Genomic DNA, 22,440 nt, shown 5'->3' with positions numbered 1-22,440 from the left:
GTGTTCCACTCATGTCCAGCAGTGTTCATTTCCCTGCCCCCCTCTCCGTCTTTAACAGAAGCCCTACACTTTTACTGCCCCCCATTGAGATCCCTTGGCTCTTATTATGTTCTTATTTATGTATCCTGTTACAGATGGAAGTCATGTCAGCATCCAGTGAGGCACCCTGCTCAAATATTTTCCCTCCAGTTGCGTTCACTGACTTGAGAGATGAGTGGGAGAGGGCAGTTTTTCTTTTTAGGGCCTTTGACTAATTGTTTTTACTTTTGAAAAGTGTGTATGTATATGTGGTCACGATGGCATATCGTTAACCCTTTTTACTAACAATGTAGGTTTGTGTCTTTGCATATGAACTACCACAGGAACAAATATCTGTGTTTACAGTCATATGTATATAATTAGGTCCTGTTAAGAGCCATATATGCTGGACTGAGTATGTCTCAATTTCCCAGGGTACAATGGGACTTTAACCAAAATCTTTTCTTCCTAATGATGTCTATTTAAAAGAAAACAGTATATAGGTTAAGTTTCTCCTACTCTGCACATAAAGTGTTGCACTGATGTGTTCAAATAAGGCGCCAAACAGGCATTTTCTGCCCTTCTAGTTGTCCTGGATGCTGAGCAGGACATTGTGATTGTCTGTTTTTTTGTGGAAAAGAAGACAAATCTGATTCATTAACCTAAACTCACCTCTGTGTCTGTCTCTCCAGCTCTGGGTCAGATAATGCTGTATGTGGACGGGATGAACGGCCTCATATCTCACAATGAAACCGTCCAGTGGCTTTACACCCTGGTGGGATCAAAGGTAAAGAACAGCAGATATTAAGAAGAAGATATGCTGTAGAATAAACTCACCACCCTGCCTGTGCTCTGACAGACTTGAAATAATTACACACTGAAATGTCAAACCTCACTGCTGTGTCAACACGCAGGCAATCACGGCCACCTCGGCCCTCTAGTGGCCACATGTGACACGTGCAGCAAATATGCAGCAGATGAGGAGCTCCCGGAACTCTCCTCTCTTTCCTCCGTGTTTTCTGTTCTCCTAATTAATTTTCTGCCTTCCTGTGTTGATATTGAAATAATATTTGGCACCAGCCTTGTTTTTTTTTAATCAGAAGCCGGTCTTCATAATCATTTTATGTGGCACATTTCCATTGTCAATACTCACAGCATGAGCATCGTAGAGCTGAAGTGGCAGCTGTTCAGAAGTGTTAGATTAACTCTGATGGTTTGATCAGCACTGATACGAAGTTTATTTCACTCTCAAGCAAATTAGCATTGACAAGGCAGGCCTATTACTCCCTTGTCTACTAGTTTTCTCTCTCATTTTTACATTATTAGATTATTAAAATTGTATTTCTGATTTCATTCATTATATTCTTGTTTTCTTTGCACCCTTTCCCTGCTGTTTGAGTACAGAACAGTGTGTTCCCATCATGTCTATTCTTCTTCAACGTCACACAAGGTTCTTATCAAACCTCTCAAGATGCTTCAGACAGGAAAAGCCTTTATAAGACCTTATGAAACCATCTGTATTGGAAGTTAAAGGGCCGGGGCATACTGTGTTTCATCTGCATCCATGTGTTTGGAATTAAAGAGATTGTATGATGTCCTTGGATTTAGGGGCTGTGTGTAAACAGTATTTTTTTCTCTTTGTGTAGTTCCGTCTGGTGGTGAAGACGGCCCTGAAGCTGCTGCTGGTGTTTGTGGAGTACACCGAGTCTAACGCCGCCCTGCTCATAAAGGCTGTGAACGCTGTGGATGCAAAACGAGGTAAGAGTCAAGGCTAACCAGCTCGCAGTTTAGTCTGCAAGGTGAACAACTCCACATGCACGTAATACACTGTCAGTTGTCCACCTCAAATTCACTCAGACATGTCATGGATGTCGTAGAATTGAAAGAAAACTCTTCACATGCATATATTTTCTACAGAATCTCTTAGACTAAAGTGTATATGGTGCTGTTAGAGTGATTTTGGGCCGTTAAAGTCCCATAATCAAGTCATCCATAGTGTCTGTCAGCTGACCGCAGACTCTCTCATTACACAGTAGTCAGATCAGTTCTCCTGAGCAGCTCCCTTTCCGTGCATGTAACCAGGTCCATCCAGAAAGACTGTAAGTCCTGCCTGCAGCAGGGTTCACATACTACAGCATTGTAAAACAGTGTGTTGAGCATCAGCCTGCAGGGGTCGGGTATCCCTCTGTCTCTGTCTTACCCCGTCACCTCTGCTGTTATGTAAGAAGACTAAACCTGATCCCCCCCCACAGTCTCCTGATGAGAAGGAGATGGATGTGACCCTTGTGGCTGAGACACTCGGCTGCCTCTCTGGAGTTCAAGTCAACCCTGCTCTCTTTCTCCACTGCCACTTCTCTAGAGGAACTCTTTTAGGAGCTGCACGGTTGCAACACTTTGGTTTATGATTTAACATGACGGCATGGATTAATTAAGACTACTTTTTGCTGCCGCAGAAACAAAGCTGTGGTCAAACGTCATGGAGATCCTGGATGAGAAGGACGGAGTGGATACAGAGCTGCTGGTGTATGCCATGACTCTCATCAACAAGGTCAGTGAACTGGCCCTTACCATTTACTTACCCTGTAAGATGTCTGCTACTGTATTTGCTTCTTTCTTGGTCTCTTATCTTTCAAACCCCTTTTACACATTGTATTAAGATTGAATCTGAGTAGTTCCTGTATAAGGATAAAAGATCTTAATGTGAGGTGTAAATGCAGCATTCCTTTTAAAATGTGATCAGATCTGTGAGCCTGATTAAATCAAGCGCAAATGTAATCTGTATGTTGTGATGTCATCTGTGAAAAAGGTGTCTCTCAGAGGAAAATGTAAAGACTGCGAAGCGTCTGCTCCACCTTTAAGGAGTCTCTGTAGAAGTTAACAGCTGGAGCAACAAAAGTCTTAAAAAATACTTTGAAAAATAACTTTGGTTTGTCCACTGTCATGCATGTAATAGACCAAATGTGTTTTTCATCGTGCACGATTTGATGAAAAACTGCCCATAAACAGACATTATAACTACATGAAAGAGAAGTGAGGAATGTTCATTCAGCATATTAAAGTAAGGTTTAAACGAAACAGCTTCGGCAGTAATTTGTGTCTTTCTTTATTGTAGCAATTTATTTGTTTCTTTCAAAGTTTGTTATAAATTTAAAATATTGAAGAGGCATGTTTCGAACTCTTTTAATGTTTTACAGTGAATTTGTTTCAGACTCTTGCAGGCCTCCCAGACCAGGACTCGTACTACGACATGGTTGACTGTCTGGAGGAGCAGAGCATCGAGGCCATGGCCCAGAGACACCTGAGCAGGAAGGGCACTGACCTTGACCTGGTGGAGCAGTTCAACATCTACGAGGTCGGGAATCAAACACCTGCATCATCACATAAGTGGTTTCACTAGGTCACTATTTATTAACAACAATCACACAGTTCATTTACTCAGTACCTCCTTGATTTGGTTGATCCAGATGACTCTCCGCCATGAGGACGGCGACGACGAAACACAGTTGCCACCCAGCGGCCGGAAGGACCGCCGTCGAGCCAGCGTCGGCGGCACCAACGAGAGGCGCGGCCTGGAAAGAAGGCGTAGCCGGAGACACTCGCTCCAGAACAGCAGAGGCCACTTCTCCGCCCCAGCATCACCCAGCAGCCCTCACACTCCTGCCAGCAGCTTCCTGCCTTTCGGTGGCCAGCGTGTTGAAGACATAAGCGAAAGGTGAGACGAGGGGGGAGGACGCAGAGAAATGGAAAAGTGGAAGACATTCAAGAGAAGAAACTTAATCACTGCTCCCATTTCAGCTTCAACAATGTTTTGATCTTGTGTTTTTAAAACGCTGAGAGATGCAGCTAAAAGGAATCACAAGTTATTCCTGCGTTCATGGAGTATAACTCTGATTCAGAGGAAACAGCTTGACTGCAAGTCTTGTATTATGTTTCGGTCTTTGAGAGATGCGTCTCTTCTGGCCAGAGCCAACAGGGAAAATCTAATTATATAGTAATTTAAAGAAAGGCAAAGAGGAGAACGCTGCTGGAAAGTGACATTAAAATTAATTTCCCCACCGACAAAGACATTCTTCTGCTTCTGATGGAAATAGGAAGCTTCTGTAAACACATGATAGGAGCTATCGGCTCTCAGTCTCGAGCCTTGCTTCCTTCAGTGAGAGTCAGTTAAACTCCACAGAGCCATCTGTTTTATATGTGACAAAGCTTTGTGACCACATAAACTCACAGAAACCACAACTGGTTATTCAGGCGAGGGCAAATTGCAATCTTGTTTAATTATTACAGAAGCCTGGTCTGCACTCAATAAAAGCACAGAGTCAGACAGCTCATTTTCATGGAACTTAAGCCTTTATTCCACTTTATTATGGGACATATTAAAACTAGGAACTATTGTATATTTTGTCCTTTAAATCACCACTCGTCCCTGTCGACGTAATCCAGTCCCCTATCATTAATAGTGAGCTTCTCTTAAGTAGCACGAGCACATACTCCTGGTAGCTCTCAGGTCTTTAGGTGTGCTTCAATTCGGTCCAGCTTGTCATACGATACCAGCCTCGCTTCTTCCAGTCCAACACAGGAAATTCGAGCCGCCTTTGAAGATCACCATTTTTTCATATTGTTAATGAAATCCAACTGGCCACAGACTCGAGCACGACGATATATTCCAGACTGTTCAACACACAAGACGCCTCCTGCAGCCGCTGACTTCTGTCATTCAATTCATATTTAGGTTCTTTTGTTAGTTTAAGGCTTCCGTAGAATTTTCTCTTTAACGTGTTGTAACTTTTGTCTATGCATATCCATTTCTAACATTTTAAAACATCGTCAAGACTAACCTACTCACACATCTTGTAATGGTTGTCTCCTCTTTACTAATCCTCTTCTAATGCTGTTATTGACAAGCATGTTTTCAGTGTTTGTCATCTCTGTGTGTTTTTCATCTTGTCTTTGTCCAATTTCTCTTCCCTCTCGCCTGCCTACATCCTCCCTCTCCTCCTCCCGACCCTCCTCTCATAACAGAGAAGAGGAAGAAGAAGAAGAAGAGGAGGAGGAGGAAGGAGAGGAGGATGAGGAGGATGAGGAGGAGGACGAGGAAGAAGCAGATGATGAAAGTCATCCAGTCACTGAGTCCTGTAGACAGGGCGCTCACAGGTATTTTAGGCCAGCCTTATACAGCTTCCCTGTTTTTCCTCATACAGCATCTCTTCTCTATTTGAAAGTATGAATATTTTCTTCCTTCCCTTTGGACTCCTCCTCTCTTGTATTTTGTCCTCCTAGTGCGGCTCCAGCTGTAGCAGACACTCCTAACATGTGTTTGAACATAATGTGTATGGCCAACATCCTCCCTAAAGCCAGTGACCCTGAAGGGCAGAGAAAATATCTGAGCGTCGAGAGCAGGACTTCTCCTCCTGTGTCCGCCGCACCTAAAAAGAGGACCTTTAGTCCTTGGTGCGTTCCTCCCCGGCCACCTGACTGTGTCTTCCCCTGTTGCTCTGCCAGGCTCTGCACACCCGCAAACCCCCTCCCACCCCTGACTTGAGCTAGAGTCAGGTATCACTCGGGGCCCAGGAGAGTGATAAGGAAGCTATAGGAACAGGGAGGGGATGCAGTTTTAGAAGTTGTCCATGCGTTAGCATCACGCCTCACAATGTGGAAACACGCTGTCCCCATCACTGGTGTCTGTGTCTCTTTGTAGCTCACTGTGCACACAGCAAATACACCTGCAGGACCTGACATTTTTTAGGTATTTTTAAGTCTTTTTCCTAATTGCGCCCGATGTTATTTATGTCGCACATGCTGTAACTTAGTCCGTCTCTTCCCTTCGTCATGTCTAAAAAATCTTTCCTCCATCACAGAAACGCCTTTATTTCCCATCAGATGGGATTAATGTTGCATGTGTCATCTCAAAAGACGAACTTATGAGACTAAAGCCATAATGACTTCCTTTTTCTTAGTTGCTGGAAAGAATTATTTAATTGAACATTTAATTCTCATCTGTCTTTGCTTGTGGCTCCGCAGCAAGTCGATAAATTAATTCAAAGCTTTAAAGAATTTAAAAGATCCAGTCTCTGTCTCTCAGTGGTTCAAGTTTCTGCGCAGATCTGTAGCGACAGAATCAGGCAACCAAACGGAGAAAAGCAAGCAGTGTCCCTGTTGCAGTCTAAGCCCGACTCCTTGTTCTCACTGCAGCAGAAAGTAAAAGCCTCTAAAACTGTTTTATTTATTAGAATTAGAGTTTTATTACCTTCTAAATAGCACATCGCCTCGGTCAAACGTAAAGAGATATTGTCTCCTCCCTGTGGGATCCGTTGTCGTGTGGCCTTGCAGCCCTCCCTCCTACCTGTGACTGTTGTCTCACCTTCTTGTCTGTGTGACTAATATTCATTTAATCAATCTTTGACTCGACTGATCTGACTGTTCCTCTCTTTTTTCTCACATCCATCTTCAGTCTGACCGATATAAACAACTTGCCTACAACTAACCCAGCTAGAAAGCCTTGCTGGGCTGAAAGGTAAGGCCAACAGGTCAAGTGTGACAAGTGTTCAGAGACGGGATGTATAGTGGCTCTGAGGCTTTGTGATTTACATTTACAGTTTGTAGTTGAACATTAGTAGAAGACTTTCTTGCAGTGATTGATTCCTACATCGTTGGTATCTTTTTTTATGTTGTCAAAATATGCATATTTTGCTATTATTGGATTCAACACAGAAGAGGAAGTCTCGTGAAAAGATCAGTTTTTAAAAGATTGCTCCCCTTGTACAGACGAGGATTAGGAATGCACCTGCAGGTACCCCTTAGAGTCTGATGGTACCACTGTCCTGAATAGATGGATGCATATGAGAAGTGCTTAAGATCCCTCTCTTTCACTCAGCACAGTCATATTGGAAGTGTAAACTGTCCAGTAGTCTGATGTTAGAGTTTATATCACATCATGTTCTTATAGTGAAACATGTCTTTAGAGAGAATAAAGCATTGATTTTATTCTTTTATTTTTCTAACAGAATCAGTGCAAACGGCACTCCGTACCCCGGCAGGCACCAAGCTCCTTCATCTCCCATCCATCGCTTCACCAGTTCAACAACCTCCACACCGGACGCCAAACCTGTTGACAGGTTGGCTTCTCATTTTTCCCTCAGCTAATGCAGCACATTTTGTTAACATGGTTGATTAAATTTTACCAATTTATTCAGTCCCTACATCAAATGTTCTTCCTCTGTGGCGTGTAGATCTGCTTTAGGGGGCTTGCTGACATCATCGTACAGACAGCATCAGGAGTCTCTGGCTGCAGAGCGAGAGAGGAGACGCGTGGAAAGAGAAGAACGTCTGCAGAGAATCGAAAGAGAGGAGAGGAACCGCTTCAAGTTAGTCTCACCCGAAGAGTCCGATAAAACACTGCAGGACTTGTCAGAGAGAATATATCTCTTTACGTTGTATTGTATGAAGCTCTACAGCTAATAAAGACATGCTGGCATGAGCGATCTTTAGAAACAGATGGCTTTAGTCTTTGCTCAAGAGAGGTATCCACAAATCTCCCATGAGTCTTTAAAAAGCGGGGCTGTCTGTCTTTATGGGGGATCATTAGATGCACTGAATCATAGCAGCTCAGGTGTCTTGTCATAGCTTTCATGCAGCTCTGTTTCTCTGCTTTATTTGCACTTACCATTCTCCGTTGAGCAATCATAAGATTAAAACATTAATTTAGCTGCATACTCACAACTGTTTGCTGTCTCCTCTCCTGTCTTTAACTCTCAGTCGAGATTATGTCGACAAGATGGAAGAAGCGCGACACGCCAGAGAGGAAAGGTGAGTTCACTGTATTTCATGGATTCACATGGAAACACAATAATGCTGCAAGTTTTGAAAACAGATCAAACAACAGGAGGTTCTCTGAGTGCTTTCAGATCCTGTTTTAAATTGATAGCAGATGTAAAGTTGGTTGCACCCCGCTTCAGGCTGAATTATGGGTGTCAGAGCCCCTTTAGGCCTGCTCACCATTAAGACGTCCCAAAGTTAACAGGACAAGTGTGTAATTGGGTTTCGGCATGCATGCGGACCTGTTATCTAACTCTGACTATGTCTGTGTGAGAGTGTGTAAAATCGAACTCACAGCTCGTTCCTATGTCTCACTTTTTCCACTCCTGTGATTTGGAACAATTCTCACCTCTGTCATTTAGTCGCTCACTGTGAGGAAATAATATTAATAAAATACAGTTTGTATTCATTGCCTGTATATTACGATCTAATTATACTACGACTATCAGATGATTAAGCTGAGATTTCAGCTATTAATGTTGCAGATCAGAACGCGTCTAAACTACAGCGTGCAGATATCTGAAAGCTACGTGTTGTTATTGCAGGTACAAGGCGGTGGAGAGGTTAGCTGCAGAGGAGTTCGAGCGAGAGCGTCCCAGAGTGACAACAAGAGGACGGACAGAGATCACCCTGTGTTTGAGTCCCACCCCTGCCAGCCGCGCAGTGTCCCGCTGTGCCACACCTTCGTCCAATATCTCACCGGAAGACACCGTCTCCACCGCACAGTCATCAGGTAAATGGTGTTTATTCGTCGTAAGAACCTGGGTTATATGTGAAGGAATGTACTGTAATGTTTCACACACACACATGGACTGGGCTTGGCATTAACACTTAATGGTTGATGCACAGAAATGAGATGCATTGCTGTTCATTTTCTTAACGAAAATTATGAAGATAAATGTTTGTCAATGACCATTTTTCCATGACGAGACGTTGATGAGCTAAAAGTAGATCTTTGATAATAAAAACTCTGACCACACGTATGTTTAGTTTTCGCTGACGAGACGAGACTTACATGTTAGTGGCAGCTGTCGGACATTCAAAATCATGATGATGATCATGTTATTTTAAAGTCTCCAGCACCACTTAGAGATAACGGGTGTCACGAAGGAGGTGATGAACTTCCTCAGTTAACCCAGGCTTTCTGCTTCAGGCTCCGTGCACACTCACAGTAAAAGGAACTTTGTGCTTCTTCTGCATAAAACGGACCGATCATCATTCAGTCAGACTGTTTATAGTGATGATGAAAAACGTAAACCAGTGTTCTTTGTTTGTAAATGTATCACTGAATGAGGTAACACAATGGTGACTGAGCCTATGGCCCACTGATGAAGCCTTTGCATTTGCAGTATATAGTATTATTATGGACTGGGTGTCCGTGGGGACATTCGCGGAGAAAATCATGAGCAGCGCCCAGTTAGTGACGCATTTTCCATCACACAGCAGTGGTCGGTCTACCAGAGAGGGTAGGCGGAGCTAAGCGGCTGCTTTTCTGGTCTCTGCAAGCATTGCGAGTAAACAGTAATCTACTATGGCTGAACAAACAAAGAAAAGATCGATGACTACAGATACAACTTCAACAATAAGTGAAAATCCAAAGAAAAAGAAACAAATATGACGCTCAGATGAAGCAAACAGTCTGAAAAGGAAAGCGACCGTCAGCGAGGAAAATCAAGAGTTACAACCGTTACAAAGGGAGAAAACTGTAGACGTTTGGTTATCTGGGATGTATGCGCCTGTTATTGCCTTTTATCGCCATAAGGTGCCGCCAAATAGAACTGAGAACTAAGAAATTGTCAGTTTAAAGTGTTAATTTGACCTGAAGCAAACAGGTAAAAACAAGAAGAGGGAGACTGGAGGGGGGGGGGCATACTTAGTCAAGAGAGAAAACGTTTAGACTAAAAGTAATGATTGAAATGTTTTGAGTTTTTATATGAAACTTTATAAAACTATAAAGGGTAAAAATGACTAAAATGTGACTTAAACTAAGAAGCATTTTCGTCTAAAGACTTAAACTAAATCTAAAATAAGCTGGTGTGTGTTTTAAAGAGTAGACAGAGCCACCATTGGTTTGTGTGTTACTGTTCTGAAGTGGTGAGTATTTTGGCCGCCCCATCTTTTTTGGAGCTAAGAATAACCATATTTGGACGACAGTGTGGAGAGGCATTTTTACACATCTCTCTCTATCTAACAGTTGCACCCACTTTTTTTATACAGTCTAATGTGGGTGTGCGAGTCTATAGAGGATGCTTGGTGAGCCTTTAGAATAAGATCAGGTAATTTTTCCAGCAAGTTGTAAAACACTCCCTCCATTTACGTTACATTTTATAGCCATGTGTTGTGGTCATTAGCCATGTTTACAGAATTTGATGATTGCTTTGTGATTTACTTCGGCAGTCTGCAGTTTGAGCAATCTGTCAGTGCATCTCAGGATATGTCGGGAAGCAATTTAAAGCTGTTTTAACTTAAAACAAGAATGTGAATTCTATCAGATATTACAGGGAACATAACCGTACTTAAAGTACTTAAAAGTAAAACATAAAAAAATGTCTGACATTTTGATTTGTCTTCCAGGAACAGAACATATCTCAGAGCCAAACCTTGACCCACAGACCAGGACCAAAAGTCCAGCGCCAGAGTTAACGGCATCACAGCCGTCCCCCACACCTCCCCCTGAGCCAGACAAGCAGCAGACTGAGACAGAGTTGTCTGCAGAGACAGAGGATGCTGCTGAGTCTGAGCAGAGCGCAGCGGCAGAGCCGGCGTCAGATGAACAGTCAGGCATGGAGGAAGGAGAGAGGGGAGAGCAGGAGAAGCTGGAGGAACAGGAACAGTGCGAGGATGAGGTAGTAGAAGAAGAAGAAGAAGAGCAGGTAGAAGTAGTGGAAGTAGTAGATGTAGCAGAGTCAGGAGAGCCGGATGTGGAGGCTAATGTGGAGTTACAGGAGGAGTTTGAGAAGGAGCAAACGACGGAAAGGGATGTAGAAGAGAGTGTGTTTCTGAGTGAGAAGGAGAGACAGAACGAGGAAGTGAATGAAAAGGACAACTGCTCTGCGTCCAGCATCTCCTCCACGAGCAGCACTCTGGAGAGAGAGGAGCGCGACGAGAAACTCACCAACGACATAGAAGCAGGTAAGATCGATGCTCATTCTATTCACTACTTCCATATTTAACTATAAGTCCCTCGGTGTCAACATTGTTTCTGTATGAACAGGCCAATGGACCCAGTGCATTAAAGACGCAGATTTGAACGACAACTGCAACAAAATACTGAACAGCAAGCGCTTCATGCTGGACATGCTCTACGCTCAGAAGACAGCCGGCAAAGATGAAGGGAATGTGGAAGAAACAGAGAAAGACAAGTGTCAATGTGAGAAGGAGACAGAGGCCGGTGACTCTGTTGCCAGCTTGGCCAGCAGGATCTCCACGCTGGAGGCTCACAGGCAGGCCAGAGAGGAGAATGTGAAAAAAATGGAGGTGGGACATCTGGACAACCAGGGCAGTGTCCGAGCCGTGGCCGAGAAGTTTGGAGACTTGGTGAAAGGTTTAGCGCCCCCCTCTGAGGCTGAGGCTTTGAAAGAGCAGCAGCAGACCGACAAATCATCAACCGCCGCCTCATCAACCTCTTTACCTCCAAAGAAGGAGTCGGACTACATCTGGGATCAGCTGATGGCCGCACCCCGAGAGCTGCGGATCAAAGAGATGGACTTCACCGACCTGAGGGACGAGGATGACATGGATATTTTAGATATGGACAGTGTGATGGGGTCAGGTGACCTGATACCGCCGCCTCCTGCCCTGCCACCACCCCCGCCTCTGTTCGGTTGCCCCCCTCCTCCTCCGCTCCTTGGCAAAATGATGCCACCACCCCCACCATTCATGGCCCCAATCCCTCCACCCTCCCCTCAGCTGAGTCGAGGGGAGATGCCTCTCTTCCAAAAGAAGAAGAAGACGATCCGTCTCTTCTGGAACGAGGTGCGTCCGATGGACTGGCAGTGCAAGAGTCATAAATTCTGTAAGGAGTCCCTCTGGTCCAAACTGGAGCCCGTTAAACTGGACACATCCAAGCTGGAGCAGCTGTTCGAGTCCAAGTCCAAGGAGCTGCCTGTCACGAAGGTAACATAGTGTTGTTCTGTTGTTACAGTGGAACGTGCAGTGTTACTCAATACTTTCAGAGTTTAAATTGCGGTCCTGATTTTCCTCGGGTTCTCGGCTTCAGCTCTGGATTTCCTGCTGTTTGGCTCCATAATAGAAAAGATTATATTGTGAGTGTAGTGATAAAGTTGACCGAGTTAGTGTCACCCTGGTTTTCTCCTCTACATGGGGGTGCACAAGGTGAAGTTAGCATTTAAAAGCATAAAACAATATTAGTGAGAAGAGACCACCAGACTACACTAAGAGGCCCAACCTAAAAGACATAAAACAGAAGGTGTCACAGTCTTTACTTGTAGTCGTGTCCGTTTATTATTAAGTGTTCAGGGTCTTTTGCTTGTTTGTCAGCAGGTCAATAAATTAGCCCGATTTTGATGAAGCATTTATGGATTCTGGAGCATCAGCCAAGGAGGAACTCATTAATCGCTCAAAATCTGCATCCAATTTACAAACAGGCAATGACATTAAATATTCAAATTGTATCACTGCTGTTTAAATAAAGTCGATTCAATTCAAGAAAGAATGAACATTTCTTCCTTGTTCGTGTTATTCCGTTGTACACGTGTCGATTTTTACATTATAATAAGCTGTTTTCTGGTTATAACAGCTGAGAGGATGCTGCTTCAGCTAGGCACAACTGTATTTTGACTTTATTGTTATAGTGTTAGAAAGACACATCATTAAGTTTCATGCATGCTCCCAAGAGGACACAAACCCCAGAGGACATTGTCATTTAGTTCTCTCAGTAGCTATTATTTTCAACTGTAGATGTTAGAACATCATACGAGTGCCTTACTGTAGTGACTGTTAGACTAGCATCATCCTCAGGCCAGGAAATAATCTGTTAACTGCTCATGCTCAACAGAAAATACATAAACAGAACAGCAACCTTGCGTTTCCTCTGCTATCGCCCATTATACCCTTTGCCAAACCAGTAGCCACTTTGTCTCTTCATTCATCCATCTAAGAAAACCTCCATCAGTTTAATCGCTTCCTCTCCACACATCATTCCGGATTGATTAATGATGCTGTTTCCGTCTCTCATAGAAAGCAGCTGTTGATGGCAAACGACAAGAAATCATCGTCCTGGATTCAAAACGCAGCAATGCCATAAACATCGGGCTGACCGTCTTACCTCCTCCTCGCACCATCAAGACCGCCATCCTCAACTTCGACGAGTACGCACTGAACAAGGAAGGCATAGAGGTAAGCATTAACACACAGTTCTGTCTTTAGTGACATACTGTATCTACACTGGTACTGTGTATTATAATTACTGTGTAGTCCATCAAATGAAACTTATTCAGGCTCATTGGGTCCAAAATAAACTTGGTTTTCCTGAATGATATTTACTCAGCACATGAAAAATACACTGATGCATTCGCCCAAACAAGAGAGATGTAAGCCGTCCAGATAGGAGAGCCCACAATGTTGACGTATCATGTGCTGCATGGCCGGCTCTGAGCTGTTCTCATGTAATTAATCACAGCGCTGATTAAAGGTTAGCTCCACATGCATATTTTCAGCTCGTTTTAAAAACCACACTATGGACTTCTGAAGGACTTCCCATCAGCAGAGAATGATTAATGGTGCATCCCGACGGTGTTATATAACCTGCAGTTTGCAGAGCTTCACCTTGAGTTCACTCTGAGCAGAGACGACTTTTTCTCTCCACCTTTTGTCTCTGGAGGTATTTCCAGCCAGACAACAAAAGAGGGGGATTCAAAGTTCAGATGTCACAGAAGCTTGTGGGAAAAATTGGAAACATACTCAGACAGCAGAGCTGGAAATGTCAGGATCAATTTGTTTTCTATTCCCTCCCTGTGATACACTCGCTGACATACTGTGTAAAAGTTTTACTCAGGCATTGAAAAACTTTTGATGGATGAACTGATGGCTACGTTCCTTTCCCATCCCCTCCTCTCGTTTCCTCCCCTCCGTCCTAGAAAATCCTGACCATGATCCCCACAGAGGAGGAGAAGCAGAGGATCCAGGAGGCTCAGCTGGTCAACCCTGATATTCCCCTGGGCAGCGCTGAGCAGTTCCTCCTCACCCTCTCCTCCATCACTGAGCTGTCTGCTCGCCTGCAGCTGTGGGCGTTCAAGATGGACTATGAGCTTATCGAGAAGGTCAGACGCGCTCCTGTTTAATCACATGCAAAAAGGACACCTCTTATATATTTACAGGTTACTGAGGGAAAAACAATTTTTATGCATTTCTTTACAAATGTCTTTACAGTTAATATGAAGCTACAGCCAGCAACCAATTAGCTTAGCATAAAGGCAACAGCTTCTGCTTACCCACACCTCTAAAACTCAAGTTCTGCTTTCACAGGGTGTTTATGTTTTGGTGTATTTATTGGCCCTTTACAATAACTGTAGGGTGTAAATGTCAAGTTTCATCTTAATACAATATTATATAGATTATCTAAATTCTGACCCCATTCAATTTTTATTTGATTGATTTTTCTGACCTGTAATTCGATATGAAACCATATCGTAGCCCGTTTAATGTGATCTGTTACATTCACATCAACTCACCAAAAAGCAACCAAAATATAATTAGACAATTTTATTACTGATCTCTTTCATTCATTTATGTGGAAAACAATATATCTTTTAATTTAGAGCACAAAAAACATACATACAGCTTTAGAGATAAAAATTAACGGACCACTCCAAATGTTCCTTAAATCAGCATCTCTCTCTACATGTCATGGCCAGCCCGATCCAGATGTGAACCCCATTGAAAATTCTGAATGTGATCAAAGGGAAGATGGATGGTCACAAGCCATCGAACAAAGCCGAGCTGCTTGAATTGTTGCACAAAGAGTGGCATAAAGTCACCCAACAGCAACGTGAAAGTCTTGCAAGATGCATGACAGCTGTAATTAAGAACCAGGTTATTCCACCAAGCATTGACTTGTTAACTCCTCCTGACTTAAAACATTAGTATTCTGTTGTTTAAACATGAACATGAACTTCTTTTTATTATTCGAGGTCTGAAAAACATCTTTTTTGCATCTTTTTATCTTAACCAGTCGTCATTTTCTGCAAATAAAAGACTGAAATGAGAATATTTTATTTAGTCGTAGTGAGAAATTTCGTACACCATAAAAGAAAGTTCATTTAACTCAAACACAAACCTATAAAATGTAGAACAAAAGACAAATATTGAATATATGATATATTTCCTGTAGCAGTATTCATCCTCTTGTTTTATATTTGGCGAGAAAGTGATTTTTGAAATATTTAAAGAGCTTAAGGAGTTTTTAAAACTTTGGACTACATATTACAACATTGTAGCAAGAACAGGCAAGAATATGCAATGTGTTTCTTGACTGCGTGTTTGTGCTCCTTCAGGAGGTGGCAGAGCCTCTGCAGGACCTGAAGGAAGGGATGGACCAGCTCGAGAAAAACAAGACGCTCCGCTACATCTTGACCACGCTGCTGGCCATCGGCAACTTCCTCAACAGCACTAATGTGAGTCACCCTAAAGACATATAAGGCTAAGAGAAGAGGATCCCCCCTTTTTTTTCACTCTCTCTCCCTCCGTGTCTTTTACTCACTTCCTCCGTTTCCTCCCACACTCCTCCCCCTCCTCCCCCCGCTAACTCCCCTGCCAACATATTTATTTGGCAGGGATAACAGTGGACTCTCTATGTGTAGAAGAATGTGCTGGCCGACTGTCTGAGGCAGACACTGTCCTTCTACAGTCAAATCGCTTGTCAAGGCCTCTGCTGAACCTGGCTCCGTCTCTCCGTTTGTCTGAGCTGAGAAAAGGAGGCAGGCTGTGTGTTTCCTGACAGTTTGTCTGGCTGCTTGTGTGTGAACTGCGTCTGTTTTCTCTTATGTCTCACTTTGTGACTCTCTGCGGCCTCGCGTGCGCCTTTGTTTCAGTACATCTGTGTGTAAGTCTGTATGTATGAATGAACCTCTGAGAAACCAGCGCCAAAAAATGCAAAAGGGAAACATAATTCATCAAAATCAAAACAAGTAGTTCCCGTAAATAATGGCTGCGTTTAGATTTTGCAGTAAGCCATTTAAAGCTGGCAGAAGAACAAGGGAGATCCTGTTGGGATTATGTCTTTCATGATGTGTTCCGGCTTTTTTAGCTCGGCTGCGGTGCGCAGAACAATCGGCCGGGTCTGAAGCAGATTGTGGTTTCTGATAATCACCAGCCTAATGAATCTACACGTCTGCTCTGCGCTCTCACTGAGCCCCTTTTTCTGACCTTGCCAAAGAGGAAATTCACTGCAATTTGTCCCCCGATCAAGGGCTTTTGATTCTTAATTTCAGACAGTTGTTTCCGTCCCACATTGTGACTGTGTCGCTGTGTGTGTGTGTTTAGGCTAAAGGCTTTGAGCTGAGCTACTTGGAGAAAGTCCCGGAGGTGAAGGACACGGTTCACAAGCAGTCCCTGCTGCACCACGCCTGCGCCATCGTGGTCGACAAGTTTCCAGAAAGCACTGACCTCTACTCTGAAATAGGAGCTATCACACGCTTAACAAAGGTCGGCCTGGTTCTCTTTAAATGCTCATTTCACTTTTTCTACACTGTGTCAGCTGTTCATGCAGGTATCACATCCCCTGAACGCAGTCCTCATCGGCCTGTATGTGATACTTTTGTTAGGTGGACTTTGACCAGCTTCAGGACAATCTGGCCCAGATGGAGCGAAGGTGCAAAGCATCATGGGATCACCTCAAAGTCATTGCGAAACATGAGATGAAACCAGCATTGAAGCAAAAAATGTCCGACTTCCTCAAAGAGTGTGCAGAGAGAATCATTATTCTGAAGATCGTGCATCGAAGAATAATCAACAGGTGTGTTCAGCTGTCGATCAAACGTCTTCATATTTGTCACTAATATTTATATATGTTTTTATGTATTTAAAATCTATTTTTAGTGTCTTACTTTTTGATGCATGTTTACATTTTTTTTCCTATACATTGATGTGATGTTTCTCTACACGTCTGCAGGTTTCATGCCTTCCTGCTGTTCCTGGGCCATCCGATCTACGCGGTACGTGAGGTCAGCATTCATCGCTTCAGCAAGATCTTGAGTGAATTTGCCCTGGAGTATCGCACAACAAGAGAGCGCGTGCTGCAACAGAAACAGAAGAGAGCCAACCACCGGGAGAGGAACAAGACCCGGGGAAAAATGATAACAGATGTAAGTGCTCTTCACCACGAGGAAGACTCACACGTAGGCGTTCTCCATTTCCTGATCCTCGCCTTTGTTTAGTTTAAGGAGTTTCTCAACCCTGTGACGCTGTGTGATCCATCCCAAGACAATAGTTATATCTTTAATCTGGTGAACGCGCCACACGTGGACGTTTCTGACAGACACAGCATACATTTGTGATGACATCAGGATATTCCTCACATGTACATGTTACTGTAACAACAAACAGTGAGCTGTTTTAGTGTATCTCATTCTGTCGCTGCAGCAGGCTCAGAAAGGCCTGAGCAAACACCTCCCTGCATGATTAAAATCCCTAAAACCCCGAGGAGCCGGCTGCTCGGAGCGGACTCCACATCCAGCCTTGGCAGGGGCCCCTCTCTCTTCAAAGGGACCCTAATTCAATCACTGTGTGAAAACTCAAACCTTTGGACGTCCCTGAAGGAGAAAAAACAGCGACACCATAACTGCACTCCTACAGAGATGTTCAGTCAAATATGTCCCTCTGTGCCATAGCTAGCATTGCCCCCATAACGCAACATAAAGACACAAATTATTAATTTTTTTTATTAATTAAACCCACAAAATATAACGTATTGATTTGTAAGATTTAGAGGTGGCAATAGGAAATGTTTTTACTGGGCTGAACCAGGCGAGCGGTTTCCATCTGCTCCCAGTTTTAAAGTTATAATCTTGAAGATCTCAGTTTCGTTCTCTTTGGCGCCACCTATGGCAATAAACGGTAATTGCGGGAGCACACTTCCCAGGTATCCAGACAGTGTCGCACGTGTGAAGTCCACGGTTGGCTCCGATTGTAACTCTTGATTTTCCTCACTGACGGTCGCTTTCCTTTTTAGACTGTCTGCTTCATCTGAGCGTCCAATTTGGATTTTCACTTATTGTTGAAGTTGTATCTGTAGTCATCCATCTTTTCTTTGATTGTTCAGCCATAGTAGATTATTGTTTACTCGCAACACTTGAAGAGACCGGAAAAGCACCCTCTCTGCCAGACCAACCACTGCCGGGTGATGGAAAAACGCGTCACTAACTGGGCGCCGGTTGTGATTTTTTCCGCGAATGACGCCACAGACACCCAGTCCATAATAATACTATATACTGCAAATGTAAAGGCTTTCATCAGTGGGCCATAGGCTCAGTCACCATTGTGTTACCTCATTTGGCAATAGATAGTGACTTAACAGACATTTATTTAAATGAAAATCTTCAAGATTATTACCTAAATGCTAAGCTAAGCTAACCAGCTGCTGTTGGCACCTTCATATTTACTGTGTATGTATATATATATATATTTATATGTGAAGGAGAGCGATCTTCTCACATTACTCTGCGTTGAAGCTAATTAGCGTATTAGCGAACTGTTGCTCTATTCCTTTAAGCTTTACAACACAAAACAAACATACAAATCATATTCAGTATCTAAGGAAATGATACAACCTTTAAACTGTGTCCTTCAAAATGTTCGCTCTGTAGATGAAAGTTATACCTGCAGTTTAATGTACTCACAGCAGACCTTTCGGCATTGTTCCCTCTGTCTCTGTAGAGTGAGGATGACGATGACAGCGAGGTAGGGGGGTCAACACTGTGCAAACAAAGTGCATGTGAACTTTGTGTTGACTAACATTAAACCAGACTGTGATGTCGTAACTTTAAACAATAGCTGGTGTGTTAATGAGGATTAACAAAGGGCACGTCATGAGTCAGACTGACTGTTCTCTGTGTGTGTGTGTGTGTGTGACCTCACATGAATGAGGAAGCTTGGAGGTGATGACAAGGAGAGAAAAAGAGGTGGCCGCATGATGTTTGCTGGAGTGTTGAGAAAACCTTGGAAGGAGGACTCGCAGCTACTTCCTGGAAGAAAGTTAACCTGGCATGTGTGCATTGTTGTGAGAAACAGTCATGGGGAAGTGGTGGAAAAGACTTGATGTTCTTTTTTAGGCTGGAAAGTGCTGTGTCACTACCAAAGATTAACTTGTATGTCAAGTTAGATATTAAATTTTTTTCCTTTTGCCAAACGTGCCAGAGCATGGATTTGAGTCTCCTGCTAATAAAACCTCAGATATTATAATCCTGTGTCCTCCCCCTCCTCCTCCAGAGTGGTAAATTTGGCGGTGCCCCGTCAGACGCACAGGAGAGCCCATCTCAGGGGATCCAGTACGCGGAAGATGCAGCTGAGCATGAGAACATGAAGGCCATGCTAAAGAGCAGCCCGCTGGGGGGAGAGAGCGGGACGTCCACTGTGCCCGGCCTGCGGACTCGCACCAGAGCCAGCGGCACCAGAGGTCAGTCCCACATCCTCTTTGGTCCACAAAGTATGAGACTCAAGTTTTGTGCAGGGGATGAATCCTATTGTCTTCGGTGATCACATGACTAAAGCAACTGTTAGCATCATAACCACCAAACTATATCTGTTAGCTGCATCAACGTTTTAATATTGTCATAGTGAGGTTATTAGCATGCTGATGTTAGCGTTGCTTAACCTGCCCTACTACAATATGCCTGTTGTTTTCTTATCCATTCTGGCCTGATTGTTTTAGGGCGTGTTCCCCCGTGGTGCTCTGCCAGTGACGACCCCGTGAACTGCACAGACGACAACGCTGATGAGATCATGGAGAGGATTGTGAGGTCAGCCACTCAGGGGCCCAGCCAGCGGACGCAACCTCGGGAGAGGAGACGATCCCGAGCCAACCGAAAATCATGTGAGTGAACTGTTTGAGAAACGGCATGACGTATGATCACAGCAGAGAAATGTGATGATGCACCCATCAAAACCTCTAGTCACAATTCTTCCTGTCTCTCTGCGCCTCCTCTTTTTGTTCTTCCTGTCTGCACAGTGAGGAGGACACTGAAGAGCGGTTTGACGACAGAGGAGGCAAACGCTCTCGGCTTGTCCAGTGGCTCGGAGATGCAGGTGTGAGCTGGACATAAAGACGTCTGGAAGCCCCCTCACTGCCCCTCGAATGCCCACACCCAACCCGGAATCCCGCTCCGCTCTGGCTTGGCACTAAAACCCCCTCCAGCTTTGATGAGTTGACCTCATATTTATGTGTTCGGCTTGACACCAGTGCTTCATGAAGAGATGGATAAAAGGGGGAGCTGCATTCAAACCACTTAGGATAAACATCCATGAACTGCACTCACAAGGCTTAACCAGAAGCATCCTTCGAACGCAGCTTTGCATTTAAACACCCGCGCTGAAGTGTGTTTTTTTTTTAAGGGTGAGGGCATCAAAAGGGTTGGCAGTACGTGCGTTTCCGTGGCCTTGACTGAATCCAAAGGGCTCGAAGTGTGATACAGACACTAAACTCTCCGCTGCTTGGGTTCAGTGTCAGCCCGGCAGCAAATTGAATAGAAAGAAATCTCATCTATTGAATAGATGCTTCGTGCAGAAGGGTTTCTGTTAAATACTACTGTGGTAGTTTTGTGTTTCTTTTCATTTTTCAAGAAGGTGCTCAAATAAGGAACAATTGCACTGGATGTAAAAGTTGGGTATCAATGGAATGTGAAATCCTTGACACTGATGAACCACTCTGACATCTGAACATGTACTCGACAGTTTAACCAGCAAATCAACAGTAGCACAGTTTTTAACGTCTAATCAAAGTGGACAGATTCCAGACAGGTGTGCGTTTAAAGTTCTGTCTGAATAAGAAGGAATGAATCACAGAAACATTCAGTTGCTGTGGTTGGACTGGTGAGACCACTGACTTCACGCTCATCATGCAAACATTTTAAGCTTAAATAAACACACACGTTGCATCATGTGACCTGTTCTCACAGTTGGAAAGTAGGGCAGCGCCGTGTTACAGGTGAGCAACCTTCGTAGATTTATTTCCTAGAAACTATGAGCTGCACATTTCAGAGTGCCTTTCAGAGACAGTTATTTATTAAGACGTTTTCAGGGACATTTAATGGAGAAATGTTACGACAGATGTGCTGTCTGTGAGGGCGGAAAGGATAATAATGCAATCATTCATGTGCTGTGATTTATTGTAACAAGTCCAGGCTACAGTTCAGTTTCTCCTTGTTATAAAAACTTGTTATGAAATAGCTTTATAGTATTTGTGACAGCATAGGGATTTGGTTATGCACATTAGCTGTATCCTGTTGCCTTACTGTAGAATTTGGAAATGCATTGTTCCACTCTAGTCGAGATCTAGATCAAATAGAAGAGTTAACAGACCAGGCCAAAGTAACATGTAGTTCAGCTGGCATCACTGGAGATCTCAGTCATTTACTCTATAACCATGAATGTGAACATCAGGGGTTAAATGATAATAACATTGGCGCACATAAACTCTCCATTATTAATCTACTTTAAACATAAACCTGTGTTGAAGTGAAGAAGGAGGAGCCTGCAGTTTAACCGTTTAATCACGCAGGTCTGTTTTTGAACTATTTATGAGCTCAATGTTGTTTTAATTCATTTAGATAGCCTTTGGCTATAATCCATAACATGCATAACTTCAATTTAAATCATGGTGAGGAAAATGTCTCCAGTTGCAAATTTTCACTGTGATGGAAACATAGCCATTGAGAGCAAGAGTCTGGCGCGGCATCATGTTAACGCTTCTTAAAACCACACCAGCAGTTTGTTTTGTTAGAATTTAGTGAAAATATTCAGCACCTTAGACTCAATGTGTAGCATGCAACTTAGTAGTTTTAGGGGGGAGGAGCTCATTGTGTTTTGTTTGTACTGATTGTTGTCATAAACAAGTCAGAATAGATGTGTAAAGTTCTATAGAGGAAGGCTGTAAAATTATGTACATGTCATGACAATGTCCTTTGTGTTCTTTTGTTTTTGTGCTCCATGTGTAGAATAGTGTATTATAGACTAAAAGCAGTATTATTCTAAATATAATTTAAGCAAACCAAGCCATGCATGGTTTAAAAAGGTGTCACTTCTGCTCGATACAAAGGGAGGTTCACTTCACAGCTGTAGGGTTTGTGTGTTTAAACCTTTTGAACAAATGTGGTGCAGCGATTAACTTCAGCAGTTAGTCCTGTCGCATCCCTGAGAAGCCTTCGATTTCATTGCACTCAACATTTTTTCTTTTAATTTAACATTAGCACACCACACACATTGCTGCCTGTGCCATAACATCACTGTGGAACTTGGACACAAGTGCTTACAACCAAGGCTTCTATTGCGTCTGTGCCCACAGCAAAAACTATGTAACATCTTCAATAAAAAGGCTCATTAAAACGTCATTTATCCATTTTTTTTAATCATCTTTCAATTGTGTTATTTTGCCCTAAA

General features: G+C 43.4%; 1 protein-coding gene across 2 annotated transcripts in view; it reads left to right on the top strand.

The window, feature by feature from the left end:
- The window catches only part of fhod3b (formin homology 2 domain containing 3b), an 87,315-nt gene extending 64,902 nt beyond the window's left edge, over positions 1-22,413 (top strand). The window contains exons 6-26 of one of the 2 annotated variants that reach the window (XM_069655790.1): positions 711-805; positions 1,665-1,776; positions 2,472-2,566; positions 3,227-3,370; positions 3,483-3,730; positions 6,467-6,529; positions 7,020-7,130; positions 7,245-7,379; positions 7,771-7,821; positions 8,376-8,563; positions 10,405-10,962; positions 11,045-11,946; positions 13,030-13,188; positions 13,929-14,111; positions 15,345-15,464; positions 16,333-16,494; positions 16,614-16,804; positions 16,961-17,153; positions 19,276-19,462; positions 19,718-19,879; positions 20,015-22,413. In XM_069655790.1, the coding sequence (XP_069511891.1) occupies positions 711-805; positions 1,665-1,776; positions 2,472-2,566; positions 3,227-3,370; positions 3,483-3,730; positions 6,467-6,529; positions 7,020-7,130; positions 7,245-7,379; positions 7,771-7,821; positions 8,376-8,563; positions 10,405-10,962; positions 11,045-11,946; positions 13,030-13,188; positions 13,929-14,111; positions 15,345-15,464; positions 16,333-16,494; positions 16,614-16,804; positions 16,961-17,153; positions 19,276-19,462; positions 19,718-19,879; positions 20,015-20,097 (4,142 nt within the window). In that variant the 3' untranslated portion in view covers positions 20,098-22,413. The remainder of the gene's footprint in view (positions 1-710; positions 806-1,664; positions 1,777-2,471; positions 2,567-3,226; positions 3,371-3,482; positions 3,731-6,466; positions 6,530-7,019; positions 7,131-7,244; positions 7,380-7,770; positions 7,822-8,375; positions 8,564-10,404; positions 10,963-11,044; positions 11,947-13,029; positions 13,189-13,928; positions 14,112-15,344; positions 15,465-16,332; positions 16,495-16,613; positions 16,805-16,960; positions 17,154-19,275; positions 19,463-19,717; positions 19,880-20,014) is intronic. The other variant, XM_069655791.1, reaches the window with a different exon arrangement.
- Positions 22,414-22,440: the final 27 nt, after the last annotated feature.

The sequence above is a fragment of the Semicossyphus pulcher genome, unplaced genomic scaffold (genome assembly GCF_022749685.1).
Source record: "Semicossyphus pulcher isolate SPU_LCO1_2020_fin unplaced genomic scaffold, fSemPul1.0.p SCAF_9, whole genome shotgun sequence".
Taxonomy (NCBI): domain Eukaryota; kingdom Metazoa; phylum Chordata; class Actinopteri; order Labriformes; family Labridae; genus Semicossyphus; species Semicossyphus pulcher.
The sequence above is the reverse complement of the archived record's forward strand: the minus strand, read 5'-3'. Positions and strand labels throughout refer to the sequence as shown.